Source organism: Anser cygnoides, chromosome 11, assembly GCF_040182565.1.
Source record: "Anser cygnoides isolate HZ-2024a breed goose chromosome 11, Taihu_goose_T2T_genome, whole genome shotgun sequence".
Classification (NCBI taxonomy): domain Eukaryota; kingdom Metazoa; phylum Chordata; class Aves; order Anseriformes; family Anatidae; genus Anser; species Anser cygnoides.
Genome location: NC_089883.1, coordinates 10048270 through 10073550, shown reverse-complemented (window position 1 = coordinate 10073550; position 25281 = coordinate 10048270). Strand labels below are relative to the sequence as shown.

Genomic DNA, 25281 nt, shown 5'->3' with positions numbered 1-25281 from the left:
GAATTAAGAAAAATAAAATAAATGTGGACGTATTTTGAGCATCCTAATCAGGTTTTGATCTTGAACTGATAAAACTAGGTGGAAAAAAATACAATAATATGGTAGTAAAGTGAAAACCAAGAAAACATCAAGTAAACTTTTTGCTATCCTTTCCCTTACATGTCTGCTAACCAGTTCTATCCATGTGTCAGCAATCTGTCAGTATGGGCTCCAAAATGCTGTCAGGGCTCTGAGTACACTAATATGTATTAACAACCCTCACCGGCCTCGGCTGCGGCCACCCACACCTCTGCCATGGGTTCAGCAGCTCTGTTTAAGATCAGGCAGGAAGCGGGTCCTTCTTTCAGATTTGTCATGGTTATGCCTGGCTGTAGGTATTATCATTTTGCAGATTGGCTTTTTGATTTAGAGCTGTATTTTACTTGTTATTTTAAATCTGTTTGAGCTTTTTGTTCATTTTGGATATTATCTCCAGCCTTCCTGCCCGCTTTGCTTAGGAGCAAAATATAAGACAGGGTCCTGGGGGAGGGTGCAGTTCCTGGGCTGCTGACCTTGCTATCTGACTTGGCTCTCTCTGTTCCAAAGCAGATGTTTTTTCCTGCTCCTGGGATGGCAACTTTTTGGTGCAACAAACTGCTGCAGACTTTAGTAAGGCCGCATCAGTTGACAGAAATAGCATTTCTGTTTAGGTGTTCTCTGTGACTTGATACAAACTGAGTTCATGTGTGCTTTTCAAGCGTTAAATACTCTTAGTAAGCAGACAGGTCTGACTAGTGTAAAAATATCATGATGTCAAAATGTAGGTATAGGTACAGGAGTCAGCATGGACAACAGAAACTTTTTAGTCTTTCAGTGCTTTTCTTTTTCTGGCAATCATTCTTCTCTTTAAATCATGAGTGTCTCTCTTCCTAAGCATCTTTTGGAAACAAAGCAAGGTGTCACTGGACAGCCTTCAGCCTTTGTAGCAATTCAAGCAGTCTGTATATGTTATAGTAGTGTTAATTCAAATGGTATTACTCTGATGCGTTAAAACACATGAATAAGAACTTTGCCAGGCAGTTTGTTTACAGACAGATGTTGGTGACTCACACAGGCCTGCAGCTGAAGAAGTCAAATTGAGTCCTGTTAGCATGATAATGCTTGGAGGCTATTGCCAACAGTTGTAGAGGAGATGTGAAGTCTCCATGAGAAAATTACTGATCGCTGACCAGAAAGGTGAAAGGGTAATTAATGTTTCTGTATCATTGGCAACAATATATGCAGATGGTCAGAACTTGCATCTACACAAGATGGCCTCCTGTGCAGTACTTCAGCATATGCACCTACTTGCCTAGCTAAATTAAGCAGGACAAGTCTGTCAGCTTATAGGTGTTTTTGCCTGTGTTGGAACAACAGCGTTCCAACAGCTGGCAGTCACTAAAGAACTAGAAACATCATTCAAACTGCTCATGAAATTATTTTTGGCATTAGCATATGCAGAAGTAAACAATATATATATTTTTAGTAAAACATGACTTATGGAAAATAGACCTGATTGCAATGTTTTCCAGGTGATACCCGATAAGCTTGTTAAGCTGTCTGTTTCCAGTTGTCAGTGACCAAGTTCGTTCATGTCCAAACACACAGAAGCTGCAACTATGTGCATCTTATGTTGGAGTAGTCAAGACGAGAACCTGGTTCACTGTCTGAAGGTATATGCTCTTGTCCAGTTTTATTCAGAAAGCCCTTTAATTTCTGTAAGGGATGTCTATGCAGAATGAGGAAAAATTCTTAGCCACTGCATGGGTCTGCAATAACATAATTCTGCTCTATAGACTACTAGTATCAGTAGCAGACTGAGAAAAAGTTTGAGTGAGATGTTCTCATAGTATAAAGAGCCTGCTAAGAAGAAAATATGTAGGAATGAGAGAAATAAGATATTTTTTTTCCTAGGAACTATATAGCTCCAAACTGTGAATGTAGAACTTTACCGCTTTTTTTCCCCCTCCATCCATCAATTTTTGCTAACCTTTCTTTATCCTCATTCATTGTCAAATAGATTGTATTCAATTATGTCATCACTGAATGTTAATAAGAACAACTAGTACATCTGCTGGCTCCCACAGGAGCCAGGAACCTCCTCTGATCCACCAGAGCTAAGTCAAATCTGAGTCCCTTGTGAAAATGAAATCACTTCCATCTCTTTTAGTACAATATAATAACAAAAAGTCTTCATTTATTTCCAGGCTACATTACTGAGTTGAGTTGAATTCATTTTATTAAGAACAAATAGCTTATCCCACTCTTATTGTACTTGACCCAGTGCCTCAATATGGAGCACTTGGGCTGCAGCCAGTCTGTGGTGAGGAAAAGGGATAATTTCACTTTGTTAGTGATTCACAATATAATTTCTTAATGGAGACTAAGTGTGCAACTTAAGAAACCAGAGCAATTGTCAAAATAGCAAAAGTTGACAAGTAGAAAAGAACAGAAGAATCAGAAATAAATTTCACACTTGCTTTCTGTCTTCATGTTACTTTCAACTTTAAAGTATAGCTTAACTTGGGGGTTCTATCCTCAGTTAATACACCATCTCTCTTTTTTTTTCGAGCATCATATTTTATTTGCTGTTTTGCTCTCACCCACACAAACCAACAGGAGTGTGTAACCATCTCATGTGTTTTGTTATAGCGTTTCTGCATTTGTAATCTGATGCGCAGACTGCATGTGAGAAAGTGTCAATCTGTGCATCTAATGTTTGGTAATAATAAAAACAAGTGTCACTTATCTTCTGAAGCTATTCTCTGGTGGCCTCTTTTCTACCATTTTCTTAGTCTCTTTCAACTCTTACCATTTCTTATTCCTTCCTTTGGTGTTGCTGCATTTCCCTATATTAATTGTTCATTTTCTGCATTCATAACTACACTGTCTTTTTCACTAGAATTCCTCCCAGTGATGTATCATGTATATTTTCCAACCTTGTCCTTTCTCATGCCATCTCACTGCTCTTTGTTTATGTTCTTCTTCCATTTCCATGTTGGTGTGTCTCTAGACACTCAGTGACAGGCAGAAGTCATCCTGAGATGCAGGTCACCTACTTTGCTCACCATCCTCACTGTAATGGTTCACTGAGGAAAAGCAATTGTCCTGCTTACCTTTGTCTGATGTTGTTCACAACTTGCAATGTAACTGATCTCCTCAGTTTAGTCACTAACTGTTGCCTATTTCACAGACCACTCAATGTTTTATTCTTAATCACAAAATAAGGGCCATCAAAGACCTTGAAGATAGATTGATGTCACTGAGAAGGAAATGGCAGATAAATTCAGGAATTCAGATCTGGCATATCCACAGTCCTCAGAGGGGTAACTTTTTTTTTTTTTTTTTTTTTTTTTGCAAACTAGGAAAAAAAATCTGTTTATGAACACAGTGATGTGTAAGTAAACCAAATATATTTTATTTCTGCAATTAATTTTTCTTTTTGCCTTATCTGTATTCAGATCTATATAAGTTTATATCTTTCAATTATGCCCACAATAATCGCCTAAATTCCTGTGAAAATATATGCTACTAAATTACATAATGATTGTGTAAGTATTATAATTGATCTCAAAATGTCTGCCCTAACATTTTTGTTAGGGCTATGAACACTGAACTCAAAACAAAAGTATAAGTATATGCAATGTGAATCAAGATGTGTTTGTTCTGGAGAGTCATGAAATTTAATGCATCTGCTGCTACTGTAACAGGATCATAAATATGCAGATGAGCCACAAGTTGTTTTGCTCAAAGATAAAAAGGAATCTGAAACACAAGAAAGGACAAATATTTATTCAAATACTTGAAATAGTGACCATTTGTGTATATTGTATTGGTTAATGTTAGATTCATTTAAACACAAGCTGAGAGGAAAACAGTAGCTTTCTATAATGTTTAGGTCTATACATAAGTAGTTTTTCTTTCTTTAAGCCACAAGAATTTTTTCTACTTACTGTACTGATGGAGCTGTTCCCAAAGCCTGGGGCAAGGATCAACATGGAACGCAGGGGTTCTGTAACACCAAGCAATCAAAGACAGTACTGTAGCTGAACTTTGTACCTTTATTGTAATAGGGGCTTGACTCTTTATAGGATATAACATATTTGTAAAGTGTGACAGTGCATGATTGCTCTATACCCCAGAGAGCTTGTTATTTCATGGTAAACAAGCACCCTCTACAAATACAATGCAGGGTCAAAGAACTGATTATACTGTATCAGGGTTCTCATGACTCTAGTTACAGGAAATTTAACATTTTCCTTTTATTAGTCAATCAGGTGCAGCTCTATTACTGATAACTTTGAGGCCTCAAACCCAAATTCACTTTCTGCATGGGGCCTCAGCAGGATACTTCCAGCTTTGGTATTCATTAGATTTAATCCTGATTTATGAGCCAAATGTTGTTCTGCACTGTTTCAATGCATTTTAAATTTGTAGTTTAGCCAAACATATTTCTCCCTGAGTAGTATAGACTCTTGTTATGATGTAAAAACGGCCTTCATGATCATCAGATTGGCTTAGCTGAACTTGCTTTGAAATAATATTTATATTTAAGTGAAGTCTGTTGAAGGTGCACACCTACGTTTCGGGGCAAAGATAAATAGAGAAACATTTTTCTAGATGTGAAGGTTTTCTGTTAATATTCTCTGAGGAAGTGAAATCTGATGGTTATCACCTGATTGAACAGTTTTTTGTTTACCAGACCAGAGATTTAATTTTCTTCAATTTTGCCAATGGCTGTATCCAGCAGGTTCTCCTTTCTCTGTTTTCTCTGTTTGCAGTTGAGGGAGAGTTGAAATTTTCTGTTGTCTCTGTTGAATATAAATCAATGAATAACAAAAATATTTCATAGCTGTGTTCAGTAGTGAGGATGTATGGCCATAAGTCAGTATAAAACAAAGAATAAGGCAGTGATATTGCCAACCAACTTCACGAGACTCTGCTAGCTGTACAGATAGATGAGGTCATGGTTGTGTTCAGTAAGTGCAAAAGTCCATATTTCACAGTTTTATGAACAATAAGGGCTTTAGATCTGTCATTTAATGTTATTTAAACAATGCATATTTTGGAGAACAGCAATAGAAAAGCATATATGTAATCATAAAGCACTACTAATAACAGGAGACAAATGTAGGAATTACATGAACTGCTAAGAGCACCAGTATAGTTTCCTCTTCAAAAATCTTATACCAACTCTGCCAAACGTGGCATGAATGGGAATCAGAAGAATGTGTGGTAAAATTGCTAACAAGGCAATGTCTAAAGAACTTGACGCTGGACAAGAGGTTGTGCAAACAGTGTATTAAAAAAAAAAAAAAAGACAAAGCTAGAGAATAATTGTTCCTTGAAAAGTTTATAATCCGTACAGATTATAGACAGAGCGGGCAGAAGGGAATCGCCATCTCTAAGGAGACATTTAAATTTCTTTTAAGCTTGAATGGTGAATTAGTTTTTGCAAGATTCCTGACAAACTCTTCCAGGGATGGAAATTAGGCTTCTAGACCCCGTAAGTTTGCGGCCTTTAAGTTTAGGACACGTATTGGAGGAGTCTGCTATGGAACTGCAGGTGCTGTGAACTTTGAAGTGGTGTTGTCAAACACATCTTGCTTGGACCCCTGACTTTCAGTTGACATTCGCTTGGCTCAGCAGAACGGATAATGGAGATCTTCACAAGGAGTCAAAATCCCAAAGCTTTCATGCTCACTGGAAGTTTAGAGAGAACAGTAAAGTGACAGGGATGTGGGATGAGGCCGAGGTGAAGAAATTAAAGAAACTGCATAAAGGAGGGGACAAACCAGCTTTAGATGAAAATTTGTTTGTTTGTTTGATTGTCTAAATACCCACCTGTTAAGCAAATTAATGGCCCACTCTGTAGCTTTTGTTTCAGGGATCCAAGGGACTCCCTCAGTGTTGAGGGCTAAGTAATCCTAAATGCAGTGCGATTCTGAATAAGGCTTGTGCAAACTGTGCCTGCCTAACTAGATGGAGGGTCTTGAGGGTCAGTTTCATGTTGTAGTTGTGAAGATGTTTCTGTCTTTGTTCTTGTAGTACTACCGGCCGTAGTTTTGAGATGAGAAACTTGGCTTTCTGCATCGGTAGATCTAATGGCTAAATTCTGCCGAAATCGTTTGTGATCAGGTCGGATATATGTGCTGTCTGCACCAGGGTATCTTTCTCTTTTTTTAAAGATAACAAATTGCATCGGTATAATTGAAGTCATAATTCAAGGAGCGTGTGGTTGATAAACTAACTAGCAGCTGAAATGGATCCCTCTGGCTGCTTTTTGGCATCTCCCCTTTGGCTGCTTTCCTCCCAGCCTAGTTTCAGCAGAGGGCACTCTGTTCCTAACGATGGAGGAGGCGCCTTCCCTCGCTGGTGAGAAACCTAAACAGATTGGAAAAGTTTCCAGTGCAACATATTTGAACAAACTCTTCATCGGTTATGTTTAGTTCACTGGAGCGTATTTTTAACTTCGGTGGCAGGGATAATAGCCCTTTTTCTGTGCGTTGCTCTTAGGCTCGACGAAATCTTGGGACATCAGTGGGAGCCGTAGCGAAAGGTAGAGGATTTTACGGAGATACAGCCGAGCAGCTGAGAGGGAGACCGCGAGCAGAGCTGTCGGACGAGGCGTGCTTGTCAGATTTACAGTAGGAAACCTAAAAATATCGCAGAGGGCAGCGTGATTAAAGACCTCCTCGGTGTGCGAGCAGATTTGCAGCTGGACTGCGAGAGCAGCTTGGAGATGAGACACGGGATGCTTGCGGTTTTGGAAGCCGCTCCGCGGCAGGCTTGGGGGGCTGCCTTCACGGTAGCTTTCGCCCCTCGGGGGGAAGACGAACGGCTCGGCCCCGGGCTCTCGGCTGCCGGCTCCGGAGCACCGCCAGCCCTCGGCAGCCGGCGGGGAGCCGGGCCCCTCTGGCCGGGCGCCCGCTCGCTCTGCCCGGGGGCAGCGGGGGGGGGCGCGGAGCCGCGGCGGCGCTGGGGGCGCCGGGCAGGGCCATGGCCCCGCACCGCAGGTGGAGGCGCCCGGGAGCCTCCGGCCGGGGCCGGGCTGCGAAGGGGGGGACCGGGGAGAGGGAAGGCGGGGGGGGGGGGGTCCCGGCCGGCTGCCAGCAGCCTGTAGGACCTTGGCTAACGGGCGGCGGTGGGCTGGAGCCTGCCGCGAGGGAGGGGCTCTCCGTGATGCAGGATGCTGGATCGCCGGTGCCGTGACGGGCCAGGCTCTCCGTGCCCTGCGGGAGGGAAGGAGGCGCCGGCGGAGCCCGAGCTGCTCCCTGCCTCCCCTCCGGCCCCGCTGAGCCGAGCCGGGCTCCGCACCAGGTGGGTGAGAGCAGCGGGGCTGCCGGGCCGGGCCACGGCAGCAGCAGCAGCTGCAGGCTCCCGGGCAGCTGCCCCCAGCCCGGGCGGGCAGCAACGCCCTGCGGGGCGCAGACCGGCCCGGAGGGGCTCCGTGCCGCGCCCCGGGGAAAGGGGAGCCGCTCGCCCGCTGGATGAGCCCAGGCACGGCACCTGCCGATAGCAGAGGCTGCTGGATCCCGGCAGCGCCTGGCGAGGGGATTAGCCTTCCTTCTTAGCTGGCACAGCAACCTGGGACTTGTGAATGACCGGAGCATCCAAGAGCGCTAAGGGCTGGGGGTGGGTGGGGAGAGGGTGTTCCTCTCCTCTCCTCTTTTTTTTTTTTTTTAAATTTTTTATTTTTTAAGAGGGAAGGCGTTAAACACTTCTGTAAGGAGTCTTAATTATGTTTAGTTGACAGGTGTGAGAGCTAGTTTTCTTTCAGGACGCTTGATCTTTTAGAAATGAGTTGTTTTTTTGGTTTTGAAGGCAAGATTTGCCTGCGCTGTGTGTCCTCCCAAAATATTGGGGTGGAGGGTAGGAGGAGGGGAGGGCAGGCGGGCTGCTGGTGTGTGCGTGTGCATGTGTGCGTTAGGGGTGTGCGGAACTTGTACTTTATAAGATCACTATGGTAGCGAAGAGCTGAGGCAACAAGATGCATTGATACCAAGAGTCAACAGAATTAGCAGTGTTATTAAACAGTTTATCCTGCTGGCAATTTTAAACTGAAGTTTTTTAGCAAAAGTGACCAGCCATTTAGTGTTGGCCCTGTAACTGGTGAGGATCAATAAACTGAAGGACTTTTTTCCTCTGCCCTGATCACTTTAATCTCTGAGCTGTTATGATCAGAACTCCCAAAGGCAGTGTGAATGGTTGATGGGGTCCCAGGGCTGCGCTCTCACTTTTGGATGGGTGAAAGTGAGAGATGAAGGTGGGAAGGGTTGCTGATTTGATAAACTGACCTACGTGCAGGAGACGATCAAACTCGCCCCCTATTGCTTGCTTTCCCAAACCTTCCTTCATTCTCTCCCCGTTTCTGTTGCCTAATTGGAACTGCATCACCCTGCAGGCTGTGCTCATGGCATGCTTTCCTAGTCGGCTCCGCTGGCCAGCACAGAGCTCCAGTGTTTGCACTGTGCTTCTTCCAAAGGCTGGTTCCATCCCTTTGCCCAGTTTGCTTTAGTCATTGAAATTCTGGCGGAGCCCACTTGATTTTGTTTGTAACTTGAAACAATCTCTCTCAGCAGAGTCCCAAGGCACGAGGATGGCCAGCCCTAAAGCCACAGGGCTCTTTTGGGAGGTCATTTGGCTTGCCATTGCTATCTACGCTCATCTACAGGTAGGCAATGAACTTGTTGCTATTGTTGTGCTTGGTGTTTCCGATGATCTTGCCACAAACTTTCAGTTACTGTCTTTTAAGCAAAGCTGCTGAGGTACCTGCATTGTAAATGAAAGGTTTCCAATGAGAGTGGGATTTAGGTTTATCACTGAATTTAATTTCAAAGGCATCCAGATGGGAAATCGATATTTTCTCTCTCGGTAATATCGTACCAGACTCAACTGTACAGGGACCAAAGGGAGATCTTGCCAGATGTGTAATGCCTGGGGTCTTTCAAGGCAATACAGCTGCCCTTTGCCCACAGGAGATTTAGCACCTGATAAATGTTAAGATACTGTAAGTGACAGGGGTTATATAAATACCTGTGTAGAAACATGTAAAGCACTTGGTAGTCGGTGAGTATCTTGGGAAGACTGAGGTCCAAAAAGGTCTTTCCTTCAAGCATTCAATGAATACAGAAACCATGGAGGAAAGCCATAGCTGCCAACTGATCTATTGCCTGACACATGAGCCTAGTCGGTTCCAAGAAGTGAGTATTTCAAGAAATATGGTGTGCTGGCATGCAGCAGAGATGTTGTTATAGTCTGTCATCCTCTATAGCGGTAGTTCCCACAGTACAGAATGTATCAAGGATTCTTCAGTCCTCTATAGGCCCAAATCAAAAATTACTTAGAAAAGGACAATTAAACCGGAGAACATTTTTGAAATAAATGGCATTTGAAGTACTGTAGTAATTTTTACAAAATAAAGTATCGGTTTTGTAGAAAATCAGTGACACTATTGTAACTGTACTGTTTTCATACTGTGATGTTGAGAAATGGTGGTTTCAAACTGGAGCCTGAAGGGCTGGGCATTATTTAAACATACATCCTGAAGGATTTTGAATCAAATGATAATACAGCAGGCAAAAGAGAATTCAAAAGGAGTATGAAGAAATGAAGAGACAGTACTGGACAGCTCAGTAAGCTATAATTCATTTATGGTGGACTTTGGGGCTTACGGTAGTGGGAATAAGCAGTGCTACTTGCTAATAGCACTAGTGCAGTGTGTACTGTGAAATGTTTGGCAGTTGCTTATCAATCAACGCCTCTTGTATCTATATTATGGTTGCTGCCAGTCTTGAAAGTACAGCAGTTGCCTGAGTAAAGGATTCACCATAAAAGTAAAAAGCATTAGATTCTTTATTAAGTGTGCAGAAAAACAGCATACATACAGTGCATGTCCAAGCAGACAGGACAGCAGTGGAATCTTCAGCTTTTTGCTTGCTTCTCATGTAGGAACAAAAATGTTACTGATTTTCTGTGCCTGATCTGCTTGTACCTTTGTGTGCAAGCAGTTGAGTGATGTTGCAATAACAGGCCCTATAAAGCACTCAAAGTAGTATGTGAAGTTCACTTAATAGTTCTGTGAAAGATAAGAATAGAAGTACAGGAAAGGGAAAGGTCAGCTTTGTGTTTGGGCCTTTTGGTTATGAAGAGACCGCTTTTCTCTTTTATAGTGTTTTTCTTTTCTATTTTTTTCCATATTTTTCTTATTGCAGAACTGGAATCAGTGGTGGCATAGTTTCCTCTTCTCCACAAATGGTTTGGCATAGCTTCACTTGTCTCTTCATAATAAAAAGTATCCAAACACATTGTAGTAATCAATAGGCTATTGTGAATAGCTTTATGAACATTTCAATCCAGGTCAAATTCTTTTGGTCTTGATTGTCCTGTTAAATATTCCAATCTATTTGGCATATTTGAGCCATTAGCACTTAACCCCAATCTTGCAGGAGGCCCTTCTGCTCCTAAATTTTAGGTGTTCTATCACAATTTTAGTCACATTAAAGATATCTTATATTACTTAACATAACATTTTTGGTATCCAATAACCATTAATTCTTTAATTGGTTGCTTGGGGCCATACTATATGGACCACACACAGTTATTCTACCCTAATATTGTACCATAGCTTCCACTTGTGTTGTTTTTGGCTATTGAAGTGCTTATGTCTGGAGCTAATCAATTAGAAACAATTGGATGCTGGGCAAGGTCACAAGTCTATGTCATGTCACTTATGTGCAATTGATTAATTTCATCCTGCTTGAGGCAGGTACAGAATAAAATAATAACCATTTAAAAAGCATGTGGTGGAAACGTGGTATGAATGTAACGCAAAGAAAACTTTAACATGAGAAGTTGCGAAAAAGAGGTAGCTGTTACTGAGAAGAAATGAAAGTTAACTGGTTATAGGATCCTACACCAGTAACGAGCATGGCACAGTGTTTAGCTAGGTTCCAAACTGAACTCTGAACTTACAGATACGCGGTGTCTCAAGTTCATGACAATTTTTTTAAGGGCGGATTAATTGCCATACTAGTAAATTAATAAGATATGATAGGATAACCCAGTGAATTGTTTACTGCTTGGCATTGATGAGCTGCTTTTTAAAACCGTTCTGTGAGCAAGAACAGGGGCATAAATTTGACTCAGGAGGAGATCACTTATGGGCTAGCCTTGCTTGTGCTCTTTTGCAGACATCGGGCCTCCTTTTTCTGACTTGTGCCAGTATAACTGAAATGAGTGGAACTGCATTTGCCTAAAGCCAATAGTGATCCAAGCAAATGGTGTCTGTCTGTCTTAAAATAAAAAAAAAATAGCAGCAATATCATCATGGAATAATTCACTATTTCTAAAGATTTAAATGATGAATCCATCCAAGGAGGATATTGTATTCTACTGATTTTTGTGAACATTAAGTCTCAGGCAAGGATATAGTTAACTATTGATGTGTGTTTATTTCTCAGTATGGTGTAAGAGGATTCTTATTTTTCTCCCATGATAGCAGCTTAGTTATCAATAGTAGAGATTTTAGGCAATGGTTAAGCTAATAAAATAAAAGTATTTAAGTCCAATTTTGCTATTTCAATCTCTTGAGAAGATATGGCTATGTACTGGTAATTGAAAAGGCAGGATGTTCAGCCTGGTACCTAACTCTTTCTCAATCTTGTGGTAACGTTTTATTACACCATTAAGTTAGATGCTGTTATATGTTATGAAATATGTGCAAGAATGTATATCTGATATTCTTACTAATGAATTAATGTCAGCAAGAAATGATTGCTAGCAGAATCATATGGAAAATTTGGAGTTTACACATGGGTTCATTTTAGATTTATTCTCTGGTATGTTGTTTTCAAATCAGGAATACACTGATATTTTCTTAGGTTCCTAGAGTCCTAGTTAAATCCTCTACAAGTCAGCCCATTTTATCCCCAAAGACTGTGGGGTGGCTAATGTCTGAGGAGGGAATAATAGCAAACACACCATGTCTGGATATTTAAGAAGCATTAGCTTTGGATTTCTATGGAAGGGAAAGCTTTGTAGGTCACATTTTCATTGAATAAGCTGTTACTTGCTCCCATGATTTATGTTTCTGCAATCCCTGCATGCATTATGTTTTTTTCTAACTATCTGTGATATTTTGGATGTAAAAGATATACATGCTGAAAACATTATCTTATTCAAAATGATTCTGCCATAGCCAATCTGCTGAAAACTACCAACACAGTAAATGTCTTTAAGGTTGAGTTGTGCAAGGCCAAAAATCTGATGTCCATTACATGACATAGTGGACTTGGAGACCATCTTTGTGGAAAACCTTTGGAATATGTTTTACAGTCACTGAATGTATTGCACACCAATGTCAGAAAATATTGATCTACATGCCATATAAGAGTAAGGATTTTTAAATCTTCAGTAACTTTAATCAAAACTATCAGGTTGCGATTTGCAAATCCAGAGTTAAATCTAAAGCAGTTTCACTTTTGTAGGCAGGTTGCAATTCTGCACCCATCTGGAGTTTTGCCATCAGCCTCAATAGACTTGTGGTTTTATCCTTTGTTTTAACATTGAAATACATCTACTGCAGACAAATAACACTTTAGAGACTCAGTAGAAGTATTCTGACTTAAAATATTGTTATTGACAAGCTTGTAACTCAGTGACAGCATTACCAGAATACTTACGTAAGTTCCTGAATTCATTTTGAATTTATGACTAATAATGATTGCTCAACCAGTGCTCATAGGATCTGAACTGCTGTTACCCCCTATTTACAATTCAAAAGAATGGAATCGGCAGAAGGTTTGTGATGAATCTGTCTTGTGACTTGAGTCACAAAATATGTATGAATACTTATTTTTAAAAATGTAGTCTCATCAAAAGTTTGTCAGCTTTGGGAGATGACCAAAAGTCCAGATGATATCAGTGAGGGGGGCATTTTACTATTATTTTATTTAAATTTTTAATAAATATTATTTATAATAGTGATTATGAATGATGCTTGCAGTGATACAAGTCAGAAAAATCAACCTTTGGTTATTCAGCTAAAGCATAGTCCAAAATCATTCACGCCAATGAGGTGAAGGTGTTTTAGTCTCCATGTCCTTTTAGATTTATAATGCTGTATCTACATCTTCAGACATGAGTATCACTGCCCATTAAAATGATAAATTCTGATGAGATTATTAAATCAGTTGTGTGTAGAGCTCCAGATTGCTTGCTCCAAAATTAGATATTCAAACATGGAATGTTTTTAGAAGAGCTTTGATGTAAGAATAATCTTTCACAACAGCCAGTGGCTTCTAATTTTTCTTGAAAAAGTAGTTAGGAAGTGAAGGCATAGCTTTAGGATTCTCTCTGGTTTTAGCAAACACTTGAAAGATTAGTCATTGATAATTATTCATTCAGGTCTGCTTGGTGCAGCTGGCTCCTTCGTATTCCTTACCAAATTGAGGCATAAACTGCACTGAGGGGGCAGTTTTTCAGCACACCAAATTGTTCCTGCCTTTGCATCACAGAAAAAGTACATGATTGGTTGTACTGATGTTAAAGTCCTTTTACCAGTTGTTTAAAAATCATGGTTTGGCCATCCCAAATAATGAGTTTGGCTTCATAAGAATGTATTTTAAAATCTGAGAGCTTTTTATTTGTTTTTACTTCTAGAAGCTGTAAGATCCACGTTTGTCTTTATCTGCAATCATTAGGCTTGAAGCTTTTCTGAAAATATAGGGTTCTGTATGTTCACCTGAATCCAGGAACCGGTATTTAAGAAAACACCAAATATAATGTGGCTTGCAACTAAGTGGTAAAATATATTAATTTCAGTGCTAGTGAAAGCAGGTTTATAATTGTGCCTCTATGCTTGTTTATCTTGTAAGGTTACGCGAGAAATCCCTGGCAATGTCAGTGTGTTCCACCATACTGACTGCAAATGTACTTGACTGTTAAGTCCGTGTTGTTAAGATTCTGTATAGTTTATAGCATTAATGATGATCTAGTGACCATGTACAGTCCAGCACAGCCTGCCTTGAACAATACCAGTGTAATTCTTGTTATGCAAAATCTCTGTAAAACAGTTTGTGCGTGGTAATAGGGTGAGTTTGGTTTTGAAATGCAGTTTCCTAGTGAGCACAACGTTCCAGAAGGGACGCTGGGTATAGCCATAACAATTCTGGAGAGACAACTAAGTGAGATTCTTATTCTGGTTGTGCAGATAAAGTTGGAAAAGATAAGCAAACAGCCGATGGAAGGAAAGTCAGGCTTTAATCAGTGCATCTAGATTTGGCCCTACCTTGGTTTCTGCATTCAGCCCAACATTAGATAAATTTCCATTTGAAGGTTCAATAAACTTAAAGCCCAGTATTTATTTGTCTACGTGGCTTTTCATTCTGAAAGAGGTTTTCAACTTTCCTGTGAGTTTTGGAATAAGAATTTTGTTTCTCTTATTTTGGAATGGAACGAAATGTTTATAGACTTGAATCTTTTGTAGTTATCTCAATTACTGATGTACTTTCCCAACTTCTGGTATAGTGCATCTGGAATGCTATTTATCTCTCATTCCTGGATCTCTATAAGAAATTGTCAAATTTGTACAAGTGTCTTAGAAAAGGAAAGCTTGCTATCGTGAGCAACAGCCACATGGGAATTGCATGGCACTGCAGTTCTGTTATGCCCTCTGCACTCACTTTGTCACTGAAAATTTGTTTAGGTTCTGAAAACAAGTACGTAAAGAACTTTTCTCCCTGTAAGAGGAGAACTTTTGATACTATCTGAAGACTGTAGACTGTCAAGCACTCTTGGATTTAAGGGTCTTATTTTCCAAATGGCTTCACTCTGTCTTCTAGGAGCAAGTACAGGTCTGCAAACTCATTTCTGACTGTCAGCTATGCAAGGGTGCTAAATCTGATGCAGAGAGAGAAGTGTTTTCAGAAGGGTCTGTGATATGGAGCCTTCACTTCAGTAAGCCCTGAGCTTTTGTAAGTTAAACACATACAGTTAAGTAATTAACTGTATTGGTAGGTGCTTAGCTGGATTTTCAAAACAAGTTATAGGTTAAATTTCCATTAGTCCAATGGGAACCAGGCATTTTAGTGCCTTAGGCACTTCCAAAAGTCTGACTAACCATCTATCTTCACATTTTGATGATTAAACCAAAACTTTGACTCTTAAAGCTCTTTTGAGAGAATAGGTTTCTGGTGTGTAAATTCTAGTACCTGGGTGTGTAGATATTTGATAATACTTGAGAACTGCAAGTACAAACATCAAGTATTTATAAATGGAGTGCACTTTCTGAAAACTTGGCCTAATACACCCCTTCCAGACAGCGTATTACATAAATTGTTTAGGAACAATGTTATTTCTGTTTCTAATTTTATATTTATTAGATTTAACATCATTATGGAGAGAGAATGAAAACAGTATTCTCAGTCTGTTTTGAGAAATGTGGTTTCCAAGAATTGTCAGTTTGTCATGCTTCTGGATCCACTAGAAACACAGCAAATGCACTCAGCTCGAATAAATTGTGAAACAATATTAAAAATGCATTTACGATTGCAATTACTAGATTGTTTTTGTATGCTAACTGTTGTCATTTGTGGCACGGTGGGAGGTCCCAACTGGTTAATGATGCTGTTTTGTAGCGCTAAGTAAGTGGAGCTTTTGTTTATATGTGGAAACATGTATTTCTGCATTTATGTAATGCTTTTTCTGTCATCAGGTGCTTTGCCAAAAATCTAAGCTGCTTAAAATTTATAGGATACAGTCTCTTGTCAGTGCATGCAAACAGAACAGGGTATCATTTATAACATGTATATGTGAAAGGATTTGTGAAGGCTCTCTGTAGCAAATGCAGACGCAGAGAAGAGCACTTCAGTTCTCTGATTTTTGCCTTAGTTCCAGAGAATTAAGAAGGCATGGGCACACCTGCCACACCACAGAATGCCAGGGGAAGGTGATTGCTTTCTCTCAGACTCTGTTTGATGATGTTTCCTGGCCTGCACCTTTCAGAAGCTCTGAGAAGCTTGCAGAAAGCAGCTCTATTCTGAGCTGGCTGTTTCAACAAGAGATTAGCTAGCTCAAAAATCTTCCCCTGATTTTTTATTTTTATATTTTAGTTGTTGCCATATCTCTGTTGTGTATGTGGCTTCTCCAGACCATCTACCGGCATGGAGAAATAAGCAAGGGTGATGCAAGTAGTGTTTCTGGTGCATTCAGATATGTCTCTTCCAACAGGAGTTGTCCTTGCTTCCCAGGTACTGCAGCCTCTTGCTGGTGTAGCAGTGGTGTGGAAGCAGAAGGCTGAACAAGCTCACTGCTCTCTGTGGATGCATAACAAATAAAATATGCTAAGATATGATTTGGCTTCCTCTCTTGAGAGTCTCCTTTTATTAGATGTTTTCAAGGTCTCATTACTCATTTGGTGTTTTGTTTTCTTGAGTCTCCAAATAGTTTTAAACTGCTCCCTGGTTGACTAACATGGATGTTGGCTGAAAAAAAAATAGCATTGCAGTGTCTTGAGTATTGCCTACTTTGTAGATGATGTTCTAATTGGAAACTGCCAGGCACTTCCAGTGTATTATTGATTTTTTCAGCTGATCTCATCAACACTTGTTAGAAAGCTGAAAAGGGCATACATTCACCACTGGTGAATGTAGAGGTGTGTAGATTGTGCTGTATGCTACGCATGGGTTTGACTAACACCAGTAACTAAGACCGCTTGAACGAACTCTGTTTTCATGTGGCCTGATTATGTAGTTTTATTTGTATGAATGTAAGATGCTTTCTGTGACTAACAGTTACACTTTTCCTCTAGAACAGTGATTCCTAGGTGTATCTCTTCATGGAACTGCCAGCTCAGAGCCTGGCAACAGTGAATAATGGAAATTAAATGTTAGGAAGCACCATGAAGGGAAGATGCAAAGTGAAGAGCATCATCCTCTCACTCTATTAATTCCTTAAGCGTGTGATCCCACTCTAAGTACTGTATACGGTTCTGACCCTTTATAAATGAAAGAGGTGGAAAGACAACAAAAAGAGCTTGTAATGATCTTGGGATCTGCATGCCAAAGGTTTTCTCGAGTGGAAGGATACATGGATTCAGGGGAAGACGAGACAAGCACTTGGAAGATCCACTCAGTATTACTGAACAGACAAAACATGGCAGGCTTAAAAATAAAAAAAAAAAAGGTATGTGAGTCCAGGGAAGTATGGTATGTACTTGCTCTGTACGTGCTGTTCTCTGGGTATCCACTTAAGTCTCCTGTTGGAAGCTGATGGACTAGACGGGTACTTGGTCAGAACCAATTCAGATGTTTTTCTACCATCTTGATATTCTTTGGGGTTACACTTGATAGTCATTGAAAGGGAAGTTAGAATCTATGCTACTGTCATTTGTGACTCACTATGTAAAAGCTAAAACTAAAGAAATATATCCTGTAAACTCCAGGTGTATTTGAAGGTGTGTTCTGGATGCTAAGGACTTGCTCAAAAACTGCATAGGTACATACATTCTGAGCTTCTTTGTGCCTGCCTGGAATACTTTCTTATTTTTACAGCTTTTTTTTTTTAACAAAATTTTGTTTCTGACACTCTAAAAAATACCAAAACTTTAGAATTTGAAGGAGTGCAAGGAAATTTAGGTCATTTTGATTGTTGGAGTAGTTTCTTGTTTTTAAACAAACACTAGCATTTCCTTTAGGAAGATAAGTAGAGCAATGGCTTCCGATATTTTACTAAATAAGGCTTGGCTCAAATTCTATGTTCATTATGTGATAAGTCCTTCCATAAGACACAAATATTCCAGACATTTTCCCTGCATGAGTGAATACTTGCCTTCACCCCAGTGTGAAACTGTGAGCCCAAATGTATTTCCCATTTCCCCTTCCTACCTCTTTCAGTTAAATTTAGAACACAATAGGTTGGTTAAAACCATACAGAACCCTCCCAAATGCCATCTTAATGTATAGTTTTTTACCATGCAGCTGTTTATCTTCTGCTAAAAGGAAACTATAAATGTATTTTTAATGCCAGGTTCTGGGCTTAAAATACCATTACTTATCCAGTGGGAATAGATTTGAAAATTAGTAAGCAATTAGATCAGTAGGCAAATACATTTTACTTAATGTTGCAAGTCTCATGGGCCTTTCAAATATCATGTTAGCATCACCTGTTCTTAACTTGCAACCTTTTAAATCTTTACGTAGTCTTAGATAGCAGTGTTACTTAGGGAAAAAGTTGTGTATTTTCTTTTCATTTTTATATGAGCTGATTTTTTTATTTTTATTTTTTAAAATTTGTATGGTTTCTGTGAGGGCAACAAAGATGTACTGCAAATGTTAAGCTTTTCTTGGAGAAAATTTCTTCCTGTAGATAACCATCTTGAGAAGTGCCTTAGCTGGGATAACAGAACATGTGGGTCTTGTTCTGATCTTTTGAACTTCCTTGAATTATGTCCTTAGCAAACAGCAATGATGTATTTGTTTATAATTGCTTATTTTTCTTGCTGAATTTAGACCTCTGTGAGCCATCTGTCACATGTCACAAAGAAGCCACAATTCAGAAATGGGCAAAATGTAGGAATTGTAGACTTCTTTTTATTATTTCAAACATTAAGGCCAGCCTCCCACGAGACACTGAAGAAAGGACCTTGTCTTCTTCAACTTTGTTATAGGAGTGTCCCATCATTCCTTGTCTGCCAAAAATTCACATTGATTTATTCAGTGGTGTAGTATGAGGACTTGCACTAAAACCTCAGTCCTGGAATGAGATCCAGCCTGTGGAACCCTGTGGACTTCATTAGGTTACTGTGCCACAACTGAGACCTTATTTTGTAAAATTTGTAAAAGGCTTTCTAGCTGAACAGTATGACATTTTGCATTTGAGTAACAGTGCCAGTGAAGTCTGTAGGCACTTTGCCTGAGACATCACTGGGAGTTTTTCCTGAGTAAGACCTGCCCATAGGAAGCAAACTGAGGCTGAATTTCATTAGTGCTGATGAGTTGGTTATCATACTTCCTGTTGTGTGGTGTGAATCATTTTGTCTCTTCATGTAACTGCTAAGGACAGATGGCATTTAAATCTGTCTGCAGCTGTTAGTTTTCTTGAAAACTGGTTGTATTTTTCCTTTTGGGAAAAAAAAAAGTAGAGATAATCAAAAAGATAATTTGCCTGTTGCTTATAAACCTTGCAAAATTTCAAGTGATTTCCATTTTTTTTACATGTCACTTTTTTATTGTGTGTTATTGAAGAGCATTTTATCAGGTGTTCCAGACCATCCCTGTTGGCAGGAATTTCTCTGAACTACTGCAGAGGGAAACATCAAAACTATTCCTTAGAGCATGTTCGCTATTTTTTCAGAAGAACCGAAGCAGAACATGGAAATTCACTTTTTAGAAACCAGTGTGGCTTTTTGCCAGATTTACCATATTCAGCAGATTTCTTTGAAACTTTTAAGGGGTTTCACTCTCCACTGCATGGTGCAGTTCTGCTAATGAAAGCAGGGGAACACAAGCACATCATAAATAAGGAAGATATGATAGAGTTGATTTCTGCATGTAGCATTTTGTCCATGCATATGAAAATTGACATCATGGTGTTGGAATGTTGACCGTGTTTTGCATTTTGCTAGCTGCTTTTACTGGAAAGCATGTGTTTCAAAGGGAGTTTTCAATTTTTATGTCTTCACCTCCATAATAGCCCAGCCTTATTTTGAATGTGGACTTCAGATATGAATAAAATTTAACTCGTGAAGAGAGTCCTCTGGCACAACATATGAGTAACTTATGCAAATATTAACTAGTAATGTGCACATCTGGGTTGGAATAGTCAAAGCTAACCTTTAGGTTCTGCTGTTACCACTCAGCATCATCTTTGTTGAAGAGTATCATACTCTGATAGTAAAGGTATTCTGAGGAACTCCTCCTAAAATTAGCTGTGTAACTGTGGGGAAAGCATAGCTGGCTGCACAAAATTAATCCTTCGTGGGGAATTTTCACTAATGTGCCTTCTTAGCTCCACATGGGTCTTTGAAAGAAGAGAGCTGAGAAGTAAAGAAAGGCTAGCAGCAGTGAGAAAAGTGGCACTAGCCCTTCGTTTTGAGAGTAATCATCCATATAAAACTGGCAAAATTCACTTAGAATCCTCTTTCAGTAATGGTCTGGCCTCTCTTCCACCTTCATAATCCAAGTCATTTTCCCAGAGTTTCAGGGTTATTTACTCTGTAGAAAGTTGGCAACCCAAGTTTCCCATGTCATCATGTCTATGCAGTCTCCTGAGAGAAGAATTTCCTGGTACAACATCCTTGCACCTGTTAATTCTTCTTCAACTCTTCTCATAATCAGGCCACTTCAAACCCCTTGGTGGAATTATTCTGTACTACTTAAGCATTTTACTAATTTTTATAATCAGGTGATTCCTCATATTCCTCATATATCGGGCAGGCCTTCTTCCATTGATCTGTCATTGTGCGAAGATACGGAACTCTAGGTGATATTTTCAGTGTCCAAGACTGAAGGGTTTGATAGACATCTGTTATTCTGAGGAATTACATCTGCACCTTTATGGTAAATCAAAAGTTAACTTTACCTAGTACCTGTCAAAGAGTATATGCCTTTGTCCGCAGAGGAAAAACTTGAATGGTGTTTTAAAAGGGGCATTTAAAACACCTTAAAATGTAATTCTCTTTTTGGCATAAAATGTTGTAAGCTTCAATTCACTGCTAAAATTTTAGTTTGGGAGACTTTATTACTACAACTATACTACTTAGAAAGATATGCATATACAGTATATTTAAAAACACTAATGAAGTCTTTATAATATTCTCTAGCAAACTGTGATTGTCTTTGGTTAATTTTTTCTGAATCAGATCTGCAGGTCTTTGATGGGTTCTTCTCTGCATGTAAGTTACAGGGTGGCTGCATAAAACATTGCACTCTGATTCACCCTGGTGGTATTTTTAGTTGAGAAAGTGGACACAATCAGATGTTTTCGCATGGCTAAATGAGAGCATCGTTAAAGAAAATGATAAACGATGCTTCATGTTGAAGGATGATGCAGATTTCTAGGTTAAATACTTCCTCTGAGCTGGGGCTTGCAGGGGCTAGATTGGTCTTGTAAAATGGGGGCCTGCTTGCTTGATCTGTCTTGTGTATTGGAATTGGCTGTTTTAATAAAATAGCTTAGAAAATCCTGTTCAGAGTTGTGTAACTAACATTAGAGAGGTCAGACACAATGTAGGGAATGTTTGAATTGAAATTAAATTTAGATTGGTGTGGACATGCTTGGTTTTAATGGGTCTTGCATTCAGAAACTTGTGATATTATTTGTGGAGACATCTGCACTAACATTTAAGTTCTGTTCAGCTTTTAAAATGCTGGTGTAGCTCGTCTATCTCCATTCCTCCACTCAGAGGGATGCCTAGCAGGCTGTGCTGTTTGTGTGCTCTTACTACCAGAGTATCTTGGTTGTAGTAGATGTTTTCTCTGATTTGCTCAGGGCTGCTGCTGTACTCGGCTCTTCTGTGAGGTGCTGGCATTGCAAAGGCCTCTTGGTGGGATCAGTCCATTCATGGCCTCTCTACAGAGGGCATGTACAAGCTCAAACTTCTCAGAGATGTGGGATGTGGCTCATAGGACTCCTGTCCATCTTTTATTTTCCTGTGTTTTGTAAATTAAAAATTCCAAACCTTGGATAACTGGGAATAGCTTTTTTTTTTTTTTTCATACCCTTAATATTTCATCAGAATGTTTAGATCTAAAGAGCTAATTTTACATTTCAAGTGTTCAATTATTGTCGTCACTTGAGCTATCTACAACTCTTACTGTTTATTTCTAGAATCCTGTTTCAAGTATAGCAACATTAGTGCAAGTTTTATTGTGAAGGATGAAATTTAAACTGTATTAGGATTAAGTGTTTAATAGTATAATTTGCTGCATATGTTGCAAATACAGGGTGCTATGAATAGATCCTCTGTTTAATAAAGAGCATTTGATATGTTATATATGGACTTAAATCCAATATGTTGTTATCTTTAACTAAAGGAAATTATAAGAAGAGATTTACAGAGAAGGGTTTATTGTATTAACTTTAATTTCTTTAAAACATTTCTCAACTGAAGTTGAATTTGGTTTCTGTATTTTGATTTTGTTTAAAATGTTCTGTACATAACTTTCTTTGTTCCTTGAATATTATTCTGAAAATAGTACAAGACTGGCTGTTTTTCATATACATGAAGGAGAAAAATATTAGCAGTAGTAGGTGAATATTTATTTAAGTGGAGTGACTTGTTTTTCTATTTGTCCACTCACAGCAGACTTAAGGATTTGAGTGCAAGGCTTCCTGTTATATTAATGGAATTTTTCATATAATATTTATACCTCTGAAAGAACTGGGAGAAAGGCTTTCCCTTCCCCACCTGCCTCCAGACCCCTGCCTCCCAGGAAATAGCAGAATGGAACACATTGATTTAGAACAGGGATCAGGTTTTGGCTTGATGCTGAAGAAGCAAAAATAGGAAGGTGACACAGCCCTGTGTTTTCCTAGTCTGCATGAATGCATGAGGTGTTTGATTAATCTGAAATGGTAGTGACTGATTTGAATTCTTATGGCTTTAAGACAATGCAGAATGATTCTGTTTCTAAATGACTGAAATGAATAGTTTTGGCTTGTTTTGAGATTCAGAGACCGCGTTAAATCTTCTTGGAATAGGCATTTTGACTTTTAGATTTTTACTGCCCCATACTTCCTTTTAAAGCATGTAGTTGCTTCTTTGAGGATTTATTTAGGTAGGTAATCTTTTTTTTTTTTTTTTTAAGGAGTCACTTCTATTTTTTATAGAACAATTTGTAGTCATCCCTTGCTCTATTGTTAAAGCTGGAGTAACACAAAATGAGGGAAATAGCTGCATGCATCATAACTCTAAGCAAGGAAAAGCATAGGGAAGAGGAACTCATTCAAACACTTTCATACAGTTTTGTGCAGGAAGGCAACAAATTTCAGACCTTGTGTGGATGTGTAGGATTCCCTTCAGCCTTTCTACCAGGAACTATAAAAAGCTCGTATAAAGGCACAGAATAATTACAGCCTGAGTCAGGCCAGCATGTTGGCTTTTTTCACTATAATCAGGATAAAAGAATATCTCTCTTGGCAAAAAGAACTGGACTCTGAAATAGAGATGTTCTGGACTGATAATTCCAAGTACAGCCAAACTTGCAGAGAAATATACAGGTTAAGATTTATATTTGGGTCTTGTTATTTGAAATGGATGCTGTTTAAGTTTCATATAATAACATTTTACTCTGTATAGAGTGCAGAGGAAGCCAGACCTTTTAAAAAGTGCAAATGAAAACAACTGAATCATTGCCACAGTTAACTTCAGCACAGTTTAACTGAGAGTGAACTGTCTTATTGTTTACAATTCATAAAGCAGTGGAGAATGTGAAGAGATGTGTAATGACGCAGAATAAGAACAGATCAACTGAATCAAGAGCACAGTATTTCACACCACTGTTTGCAAATCCACTAAATTGTATAGGTTCTAGCTTCAGTAGTGTCTAGTGTCATGCTCATGTTCAGCCTGAGAAGTAATAGGTAGGGCAAAAGGAATCCTCTGCAATTAAACAAAAAGGCGGATGAATTTATTTCCCTGCCTTTGCAGAGTCCATTGTTCTTGGATTCTGCCTATATTTTTAAAAGTTTTAGAATGCTAAAGACAAACATATGAGAACCTGGAACCATGCTAAAGCTTTAGATATTGAACTGTTAGGGTTGGCCTCCTAGCTCACATTAGCTTGTACTGGCAAACTAAGAGCTGACTGTGGATAAGAAAATTCGGGGGAGGTTATTGCCACAGATCCATCCAAAAGTGCTCAGAAATAGTTGAAAAATATTCCGTAGGAATAGTGCCCTTCTGTAAATCTTTAAAATTAAACTATGCTGTCAAGAATTCTGTTTAACCTTACGTGCAAATGGTAGCAGTAAAGGAGAAGCTGCTGGGTACGTAAGAATAGGTGGTTTTGCACTGTTGGTTAGAAATCAGGCACGTATGAAGAACTTTGCATTTTCCCTTGCCCTTGTTGTTTTTAGAAGTAGTGAGCTGAGTATCTCTTGCCCTACAAGAGGCACGACAGCTTTTCAAAAGACAAGGTCAAGTGGACAAACCAAAATTGTGTACCCTGTTAAATTCAATATATAAAAGCTGCTTTTGAAAAGCTGTTTACAGATAAGCCCCTACTTCTAAGAAAAATAGTGATGTTTACAACTTTGCTGAAACAGTGGAGGCTGAAAGACCAGCCTTCTACAGGATGTGTGTGCCGGAGCTATTTTCTCATTTTTAAGACTGTCATTAACAGAGACTTGATTGTACCAGTAGCAGCTGGAAGGGCCACTCCCTCCAGAACCTTTCCTCTACTGGGCAAGGTAGCAGAGCTTTTCAGTAGCTTGACTACAGCCTTTACTCGGTGGTCAGTTGTGATTTGAGGTGCTAGTAGATCCAGGAAAATGCTAGTGCACTAGCTATGTGCGCTCTGAAAATGATCACCCCCTGCAGTTAGGTTCTTCAATCTGCTAGAAAAGAGGAGGAAAGAAAACAATATCTTACTAAACATCTGCTATGCCATCATAAACTTCAGTGTGGTATTCTGAAGGAGTAAAATTATTCTGTTAAATGTCCCGTAGAAGGATAATCATTATTGGAAAACAATGTTTGACTTATGACATGTCTCAATTCATCTGTCCTGGGAGCTATCCATTGTACGTACACATCTGCTCCTGTACACCCACACAGGATGGGAAGATATTCCTCCACAGGAAGGTCTTCCGTTCCCTCAGTATGCAGGTGGTATGTATTGGCAAATCGCATATGGTGGATGTGGTAGCCAAGTTCCCAGAGTAATGCACACATAGTGAAGCAATTCACTCAACTTCAGCTGTTTGAATGAGAAAACAAGATGGGTGACTAGGAATATAATCATATGGCCCATCTTTCAGTGCGATACCTATTTTAGCACTTGTACTTGCTACTGGTTTCATTTGAAATACAGACCATATTGAGAGGGTTAAAGACCATCAATGAGATCAGTAGCAGAGAAGACACGTGATACTTGGAATATTAAAAAAAAAATAAAAAAAATTAAAAAAAGCCCACCAAAACAAAATGCAGTGCATTTAAGAGGACTTCGTATTTTTTATTGTTCCAAAACACTAGACAATGTGTTGCCTTTGAATTGCAGGTGTTCTACAGTATTCTCTAGTCTGTATTTTTTGTTATGT

The 25281-nt window shown here is 39.3% G+C and overlaps 1 protein-coding gene across 9 annotated transcripts in view; it reads left to right on the top strand.

Moving 5' to 3' along the window:
- Positions 1 to 25281, top strand: part of ADAMTSL3 (ADAMTS like 3) — a 202564-nt gene that overhangs the window by 5281 nt on the left and 172002 nt on the right. For 3 of the 9 annotated variants that reach the window (XR_007166140.2, XM_048071863.2, XM_048071872.2), the window contains one exon: positions 8598 to 8692. Coding sequence is in view for 8 of the 9 variants with exons in the window: in XM_048071863.2 (XP_047927820.2) it covers positions 8598 to 8692 (95 nt within the window). In the remaining variant the exon portion in view is untranslated. Of the gene's footprint in view, positions 1 to 6353; positions 6394 to 6432; positions 6578 to 6646; positions 6666 to 7096; positions 7339 to 8597; positions 8693 to 25281 lie in introns of those variants that run through there. The other 6 variants (XM_067003899.1, XM_048071868.2, XM_048071867.2 and 3 more) reach the window with 6 other exon arrangements.